A 9,518-nucleotide genomic window follows, 5' to 3' on the forward strand; every position below is an offset into this window, starting at 1 on the left:
TTTTTTATTTAACAAAATTAACTAAAAAAAATAAAATTCACAATTACTTTCCTATACAATAATAAAATTACCTAAATTATTAATTGAAACATATTTTTAACATTATTAAAAACAGTTAATTGACTTGATAATTTATTAATAAAAGGAACGATTTGTTATGAAATCAAAAACCTTAGGAGTGGAATGTAATTTTTAAAACCACAGAGATAATTCGTATTTTAATCAAATCTCAAGGGATATATTTATAATTTATCCAAAAAAAAAAAACAACAACAACAACACGAGAAATGCCTGCCATATAACTTTAGCGGTATTACGGGGGAAATTCTATTTCCACACACTACTTCATCTCTTTCCACACACTTAATGATTTTTTTTTTATTACATTTATGTCCTAAAATTAAATTATCAAAATATCCCTTTCTCAAAACCCTAACTCTAGCTCTCTTAAACCATCAATTTTCACCATCACCATTGATGATTTTTCTCGGTTATAAATTGTTGCGAATCGATTCTGATTGCAGCACATATCACAAAGCGAACATTGCATCCATATTAGACTACTGCATGTATCAGAAACTGCAAATATTTGCTGCGGTAGGGTGCCAATGCTAAATCCCATTACGAATTCGTTGCTCATCATGGGTGCTCTCACCATTATGTTTGTTTCTCCCTTGGTGATGGTGGTGAGTTGACTAAAATACACACTGCCTTGATCCAAGCAATTTTTCAGAATTTATTTCCTTGAAATGGAATCTTGAATGGTTACGTAGATTTCAATTTCTTTCAATTGTAAGAGGCATTGTCAATTTACATAGATGTAACAAAAAAAAATATCTATGTCATACGTAAATGATAAAACTCAATACTAATTACCTTGAAAAAATAAAAGCGGTGGTGGCTTATTAAGGTTAGAGTTTGGAGGATAAAGATGATAAGGATATTTTTAGTATGGTAGGATGTGTATTGAGTAAAAGTTAATAATTTCAATTTATTTAATGTGTGTATTGAAAAAAGATGTGAAAAGAAAGAAAGTAATGTGTGAAAATAGAATTTCCCGTATTACAGTGTTTCAAGTTAAATATTTCCCATTATGGCCTTTTCTCTGAATGAAGCTAATAATTCATTAATAGAAATAAAACAAGCAAGCTACATATACAAAAAAACAGAAAGGGTCAACTGCAATGTCTATCATCTCTCTACCTACTTCAAAGAACACATCAAGAAAAGAGAAAAAGAAATCAAGAACAGCATACAGAAAAACAAAACAAAACAAAATCTTATGCTGAACTTCAAAAACTCAATGTTAAAGACCATGCGGTTCTAACTTCTAATCCCCAATTTCACCGCGGGATTTTTTGCATAATTACTAAACAGGCGAGCTTGTTTGAGACACACGATGAAGATTTCATCTCTCTGCAAAGCAAATGCAGAATAAAAATCAGATATGAGAGAGTAAAAAAGAGAGCTCTGCGCCAGCTTCAGCCAAGATGCATGAAGAACATTTTCAAAGAGGCTTTTTTTCATGAAATGGAAGTGGGGTCCTCTGTCTTCTTACGCTTGGCTTGGGGCTCATCATCACCACCTTCACCTTCTGCTTCTTCCTCGTGGTTATTAATTTCATTTAAAGCCTGTGGACCCAAAAGAGATACGTGCTTGCTGGTGATTGTACGGCCAGCCCTGAGCTTCGGGCCCCAATGCCTTTCAGGATTTGGAAGAAACCGTGCCACCTTCTTGGCTTGTGCTTTGCTGAGGGATGCAACAGCTCTAGCAAAATTAGCCTGCACACAAGAAGAAAAAGAAAAGAGGCGATAGAACTATTGAGTACTTTGAAGCTAAAAAATCTCTGAAAGATCCAACTAGTCTTTGTGGGTCTTTGAGAAGTGGATTTTTTTTGTAGATTTTTTTAGTTGTAGGATATTATTGGAGAATTTTTTTTTGTGTTTGGAAAGATAGATAGATTTTTTTTGTGGTTGGATGTGATGTTTGTGAGAGAAAAAGTGAAATAATTATGGGGTTTGATGTGATATTTTGTTTGAATTTGTTTTTTTTGATTTTGTAACCAATTTATCTTTTAGTGAAAAAAAACCAAAAAACAAACTTCCCAAGCACCGTGTTTGATGCTAATTTAGAGTTATTACGTAGTGTGAGTCCTAAGGCTGAGTTTGATTAAGATGAAAGTGATAGAAACAACAAATATTTTTTTTTTTTTTTTTGGCACAACCCATATTAATATGGCAACTAAATTATAAAATTCTTGCAAAAAACACAAGAAAATTTAAATTTGTCCATGGAAGAGGTTACTTAAGCTCTCTTTTTCTTGCAAAAGTTTTCATCATAATTAGATGCTTGCAAGTAAATATATTTTCCTACCACTTTCACTTCCCATATTTTCTCTTTCTAAGCAAACAAAGCCTAAAAGCTCACACCAACACCAATAAAAAGAGAAAATAATTCAGTATGTTTGGTTTCAATTTTTTTAATTCAATTTTCTAAAAATAAAGTTTTTTATTTTTCATTTTTTTTGTTTTTAGTGAATATTTTTTAAATTTTAAGCAATTTTTTTACTTTTTTAGATGTATCTTACTTAGATGTATCTAAATAGTAAATTATTTGTAAAAAAATATTTAAAAAAATTAATAAATACATAAAAATACAAAAAATGTACTGAATTTTAGTTTTTTTTTTTTTTTTTGGTATTTGGTGAATTTTTTAAAGATTTTTTTCACAAATATTATACTTTTTAAGTGTATTTATGTTAGGCGTGCCTAAAAATTAAAAAAATTACTCAAAATATTAAAAAAATTCAATGAAAACAAAAAAAAAATACAGAAAAAAAAAAAATTTAAAAAGTGAATTTTGAAAACTAGAAACAAACAGAGTGAGGTTTTCCTTGATGTACATGTGTGTGCGTGTGCCTGTGTGCTTGTGCCAGTGTTGTGTGGATTTGACCTCAGATGACCTGGAAAACGAGGACAAAAATGCCGAAGAGAGAGAGAGAGAGAGAGAGAGAGAGAGAGAGAGGAAAGAAATTGGAACGCACTTGAAGAACTGGTTGCTTGGCAAGTATAACGCTTCCTGCCTGATCTGGTGGTTGAGCTTTCACAGGATGATTTTTAACCTACACACGAGAGATAAATTCATGATAAGCCAAACGTTACATCCGGACAATTCAACAAACCACCAAGTGTTCAGACACAGAAAATCACTGAAAGGCTGGTGAAATTAGCTTGCAAACATTACACACTCTTCTAACAGAAATCAAGATGACAAAACCAACATGATTGTGTGGCCATTTGAAGTTCTTGATTTGATTTGAAAATATAAACACACAAATCTCATAAAAACAACAATGAAAATGCAGGAATTAATGAAGTTTGCTATGCATGCATGCACATGAAAACACACAAAGTAATACTTACCCAACAACGCATGATATCCCAAATAACATCCATCGGAGCATCCGACTTTAGCCCCAAAGGATTCACATGAGTTCCCGATATACGATATCCTGCATTGATGACTGCAGATCGGAATATTGCTGCCGAGGGAGACGTGCATTTTAGTGTTGCACAAAGATTGTGCAAACTAAGAAACAGAGGAACATCAGGCAATTCCTGCAAACAATAATAGATCATTGGAATAGGTGTTAAAAGGTATTGGCAACGACTACATTTTCACGAAATCAATGAAAATGAAAATATGTTTCAGCCGTAAATTTTTATTTTCTTTATACTAACTACAGATAATTGATTAGCTTAGAGGTAAAATAATAACAAACCTCTGAAATTGTTGTTAGTACAGCAGAGATTCGATCGTAAGCGGGATAATGATCCTTCATTGATTTCACATCTGCAAGTATGGAAGTTACCCATTCTTGATCATGAATGGGAGCAGACCATATGGGCCCGCCCATGTTATATTTCTTTCCACAATCGCTGCACTCTTCAGAAACAACGGGACCAAACCCAGGTAGATACCTTACGCTGTTATTCTTGAGAGAAGGGAAGCATAAAAAAGAAACAAAAAGAGAGATAAAACGAGAACATCAAAATATTGTTACAATTAAGCACAAAATAAATATGGAAAACAAATTCTGCACACTAAGTGAGTAGTGTCATAAATATATACAGGTAGATACCGTTCAGAATACCAATGTAGTAAAAATAATAGTACCTTCAACATAAAAAAGGAAAAACTTTCGTTTCTAATTGGTCATATCAGATAAACTAATGTCTTAAAAGCTATATATTACATGAATACCAAATAGATACATACCTTTGAAACAGTCCTTCCAAGTGACTGAAGATGAAAAGAATCACAACCAGTGCACTGATAAACATAAGAGAGCTTAAGGGGAGTGTTCTTCATTGCACTTGCAGAGCTGCAACCAATAATTCATATTTCAGTCAAACATAACTAAGCAAGGGCTGAGACTGGATAACAACATGAAGTGAAACGACACTCCAATTGTAGTAATGATGCAATGTTAACCCTACTAGCTAATTTGAAGAAAAATCAAGAATATAGTAAACTCACGTAAATACGCGAACAAAAACTCGAACATAAAAGTCCATCTGAACTGATAGCACCGGAACAATGTATCGCTTGTATCGATTTGCATGGCTCTGCATTTAGGAAAGAAAAGGGAAAAAAATTTAAAAACTTACCACTGAATTATAAGCAAAAGATGGGCAACAAGTCTTATATAACAAACAATGCTTTGCAAGTCCAATGGGTACATGAGATGACTAGGAACCTGCCACAAGAAGCAGACGTTTCAAGGGTGCTTCTCACAGTTTAATTAGTTTATGTGCCACTATAATATCATCCACCCGTACATTAGACGAGCCGAAAGGAGATAAAAACAGATTTGAACACTCAACACCTATAAAGTTCCCAAATTTGATAATAGTATAAAAAATAAAGAGGCAAGATCACCAAGATAACTTTGTTGCTTTCTTCTGATCTCATCCTCCTCAAAAAAAAAAAAAATGTCAAGAATTATATTTCTATTTCAAATGTCAAATATACTGGCTTCATCATGAAAATAGAAGTACCTCAATGCAGGCAAGGAGGATCCTCAACGCCATTTCATGACAATATTTCCCTCTCAATGGATAAGAGCCGTATCTAATTCCACAAGCAGCATTAGATAAGCCCGGTAATTAAAAGCTGTTGGTTCTAAACGAGAGAGGGAGCAGAAACCTTACTTGGAATAGCAAACCTCCCCATTACCCCCACACAACACTGCCATATCAGTTGCTGTGCACATCAACATACCTCCGTCAACAACTGACTGAATGGTAGAGTCCAAGAACACGGAAGGTGAACCATAAGGATCAAGATCAACCTGAAACACCAAGAAGCAGTAGAAGTATGAATGTTGTCTGGCTCATTGTAACCGTATAAGCAAACATGCCCTCAAAAGTCTCTCTTTCAAAGTCAAAACAACAGGAAAGTGATATCCAATACTCCAGGGTGGTCAGCAAACTGAAACCAGTTTCCATTTGGATTGAGTGATTTGGTGAGAAATGATAAGAAAAGAAGAGAAAGAGAACTCTTTTCTTGGGTATGGTTTATAAGGTAGGTGAGAAATTATGAGAAATAGTGATAAACGGAGAGAAAGAGACCTCTCTTATTATATAGGTTTCATTTCTCACCAAAAGTGGTGAGATTTGGTGAGAAACAAGCTGATTGGTTGTGTATTTTTTATAATACCAAGATTGCCTATTAAAATCCGAAGGAAGAAAAAGAAATCCCATCTATATCCCTATATCACATACTTTGCTTTCTTACTCATCCAAACATATAGTGAGAAAACACAATCAGTTCTTTTCTTTTATTACCCCACCATCCAAATGAAGTGCCAATTCTTGCTCACACAGCACAAAAAATTCTGTCATTCAGTTTTCAAATGAAATTGAAAGAAAAGAAATGCTTATCTTGAGAAACTATCACTACAAGTAAATTTTCATACATGTATTAAAAGAATGCATATAAGATAAGATATATACGACATACCACATCAAACTCCTTTGGATGGGTGAGCATATAAACTCGAGCGTCAGCAAGGTGCGACTCCACCTTGGCACATGCCACTGAACCATTGAATTTTATGTTTCTCCTGCATGCTTCAACAGATGCTGCAAAAAAGGAATGTATTCCTCTCATCAATAGATTCAAATATGATGCAAGTAAGATGCAACTTTTGTAATGTTAAACAACTAGTGAAAACCTGGTAATTCTATCTGTAAACATATATAAGTAGGAAAGAATACCAAAATTTGTATACATTTGAAATAGCATCCTCATATAGTTACAACTCATATGTGCTTGAGCATGCTTGAGGGTGTCATTTCCATGTCAAAGTAAAAAAGGAGTTCCTGAATGATTTGGCATCAGAGAACATAGTCATGGATTATATTAATAACATGAAATACCTTTATCATTGTCCACAGCCACAACTTGACCTATCCCTTCTACTTCACGTGCATATCTTAATGCTCTTAAGCCCGAAGCCGACAATGCCTATTAGGACACAAGGAAAATAGTGAAAATCATATAATAAGGATTAAAATACTGTATGAGCTGAAAATTTCTGAATATGATTTAAATAAAAAACTCATAATATTAGAAGATTGTGGAATAAAACCTCAAGCACTCTTGGTGGCTTTAGTTCCCCTTGTACTTTCCCCTCTGGAGTTTTGACTGGTTTTTCTGAGATACTACAAGGTTCATCTGGAGATATCTCTTCTGACTCTTCACATTCACCATTAGATTTCTCATTGTGCACATCTGACTCAGTAGGTGCTTTCAGTTCAGACACATTCTCACCTGATACCTTTTGTGCTGTTTTTGTTCTTCTGGACAGCTTTGTTTCATGCTCCTCTTTCCGTTTGGATATAAATGTCCTCAGAACAGCAATGGATATGTCCCTGTTGTTCACCTGTTTATAGTAAAGTTGCAAGGTCAGATTCCTCTTACTCCGCTAGAGAACAACAAAGTTACCAGCTAGGTCAGGTATTACTCCAACTAAATTATGGTAGCAAACTCGAGAATAAACTATTCCACAGAAGATCTCCAACACGAAGATCAATTTAAGATATATTGTTTCGGTAAGTATCAATTTGAGAAAATAATATGTATGATCTGTTTTACACATGGAAAATGAGTTATCCAAAAGTGCAACATAAATGTCATGCCGCAAACCAAACTAGGGAACAAATATTAGGAGAGACGGTGGAAGCAGAATAGTTCCCCTCAAGGGGATAGAGTACGACAAATGTGACTGATGGACAAATGATCAAAATACAAAAGCGACAAATGAATGTGATCCCTTAAGCTATGCAGAGGTGTAACCAAGCAAATTAGGTAGCATTTCAACAACTGCACCCTTTCGAAAGCCCCAAACAAAAGGAATGTTAAAATCGCGATCTGGATCATATGATCGTATGATCCTACAATCTAACTTTGCTAAATAGATCCAGATCCGGATTGCGCTATGGATTGCACGGGTAAGAACTTGGCTGGATCAGGTAGGATCATTTATTGTGATCTGGATCGCGATTATATGTAATCTTGTTTCTAACCTGGTTTCTGTGTAATTGTTTGTCCATCAGATTATTTTATCACATAAAGCAGCCTCTAGTCCATAAGTCAAAGGTAAAACACAACAGACTAGAACATGAAGACCCATTCTCAATCTGTCAATTAGGGCAAACAAATTTAAGTCCTCCTTAATAGAATTGAGTAAGCAAGGCTGTCTCTCACTCCATAATGGAAATAGTTCGTAAAAAAAAGGGCGCAATACAACAACAATTTGAAAGATAATTTTCTTAATTCTTCGGTGAAGGGTTGTTTATGGAAAAACAAACACCAAGGTTTTTCTTTTAAAAAACAATAGTCTATATTAGCCCAAAAAAAGTGATATACAGACAAATTTTAGCGCCACATAAGTTTGGTAAAACTTACTCAAAAAGTTAACTATGAACATGATCTTCTTGGCAATAATAGGCGTTCAAGAGGTTGGCTCATTGGCTCAATTAGCTAAAGGTAGCTTCAAGAGGTTGCTCATTGGCTTCAATGTCATTCTTTCGATAAGTAACATTTCCCCTCCAATATACCCAAAAGGAAAACGACTAGCATCAAAGAACCAGAAATGTACACTCCGTTTCAATCACGGGATGAGAAAAGAAGTCATTACATAACCCATTTTCCCAAAAGAATCCTCACTCAAGAACTAGAATGGATCATGATAATATATCTAACTAAATTGAACAAAACATTCTGTCATCGCCTAGAAAGTTGCTGTAATGACATTGTTCTGTAGTTTAGCCAACAAAATACAAAGGAGACCTTTGTAACAAGTTCACATAACCCACCAATTTTCAAAAACCCAACTTTACAATCACAACCACACAAAAATTATGAATTGGGTCCTAATTCAGCAATCACAACAAACAGCTTAGCCCATAAAAAATTCAGTTCAGTAAGTCAAACAAAATTACAAAAAAATCAGACTTGGACACAATTCAGTACATTATATAAATCAAGAGAGAAACCAAAATAAACCACCAAAAAAACATTATTGAAAAAGAAACGCTATTTTGACCTGGGTTTTGTTGTAAAAGACTTCGTTTTTGGCGTGCATGAGAATCTCAGCCTCTCCTTCCTTGATTATTGTGAAATCGTTAAGATCAGATGACATTACTGTTTTGCTTCCCTGCTTCTCTCCTTCCCCTGTTTTTTCATTATCACCCATCTCTTTTTCTGATTGTTCAGAGGGTTTTCCTGATTCTGGGTTTTGCTTCTGCGGCGGCGGAGGCTGGTGGAGCTAATAAGAAGGGGAGCGTTCTGCTCCTTGCGATAAATTTTTTTTAGCAGCCTCAAAGTTTGGGAAAGAAACAAGCTCTTGAGAGACTACAAACAAGTTTTAATATAGACAGTTGCAATGTGGAAACCCTAACATCCCTCTTAATTGATTTTTGACCCCTTTAGTACTTGCATCAATTTCATCAACTGTTTTCTAGATTGGTTTGGGAATTGAAATTTTTTTTTTTTTTTGAATTTTTTTTATAAAAATGTGTAAAAAAAAGATAGAGTATATTAACTTTTTAATTAAAACTAGTAGATGAACCGTGTATTGCACAGGAATTTGTTTTTGAAATAAAATTTTAATTTTGTGTCTTAATATTTTGCATAGAAAATTTGAACAATTAAAAGTCAAATACAAATAGATTTGGTAATAACTGATGTAAAATATACTCACAAAAATAATTTTTTTCAAATTTTTTTTTTAAAAAAAGAAGATGTATTCTCAGCCTGAAATCAAATTCTCATTTTGTTAATTAAATTTAGGATAAATTACAAATAAACTCCTGATATTTGCTTAAAATACAAATTGTCTCATGTGATTTGAAAAATTACAAATGTCTACCTGTCAGAATTTTTTATTTAACAAAATTAATTAAAAAAGTGAAATTTCTAACTATTTACTTATATAATAATAAAATTAT

At 33.7% G+C, this 9,518-nt stretch overlaps 1 protein-coding gene across 1 annotated transcript; it reads right to left on the reverse strand.

Annotated features, from left to right (window-relative positions):
- Window positions 1–1,099: 1,099 nt before the first annotated feature.
- Window positions 1,100–9,105, reverse strand: LOC114256378 (tRNA (guanine(26)-N(2))-dimethyltransferase 2). Its single transcript, XM_028196011.2, has 12 exons — window positions 8,615–9,105; window positions 6,656–6,949; window positions 6,444–6,531; window positions 6,025–6,146; window positions 5,214–5,353; window positions 5,061–5,133; window positions 4,540–4,628; window positions 4,279–4,384; window positions 3,782–3,994; window positions 3,423–3,617; window positions 3,044–3,121; window positions 1,100–1,781 (listed from the first exon to the last, which is right to left on the reverse strand). The coding sequence occupies exons 1-12, from the start codon at window positions 8,762–8,764 to the stop codon at window positions 1,524–1,526; spliced, it is 1,806 nt and encodes a 601-aa protein (XP_028051812.1). The 5' UTR covers window positions 8,765–9,105; the 3' UTR covers window positions 1,100–1,523.
- Window positions 9,106–9,518: the final 413 nt, after the last annotated feature.

Source organism: Camellia sinensis, chromosome 4, assembly GCF_055761805.1.
Source record: "Camellia sinensis isolate YWXY chromosome 4, ASM5576180v1, whole genome shotgun sequence".
NCBI classification, from domain to species: Eukaryota; Viridiplantae; Streptophyta; class Magnoliopsida; order Ericales; family Theaceae; genus Camellia; species Camellia sinensis.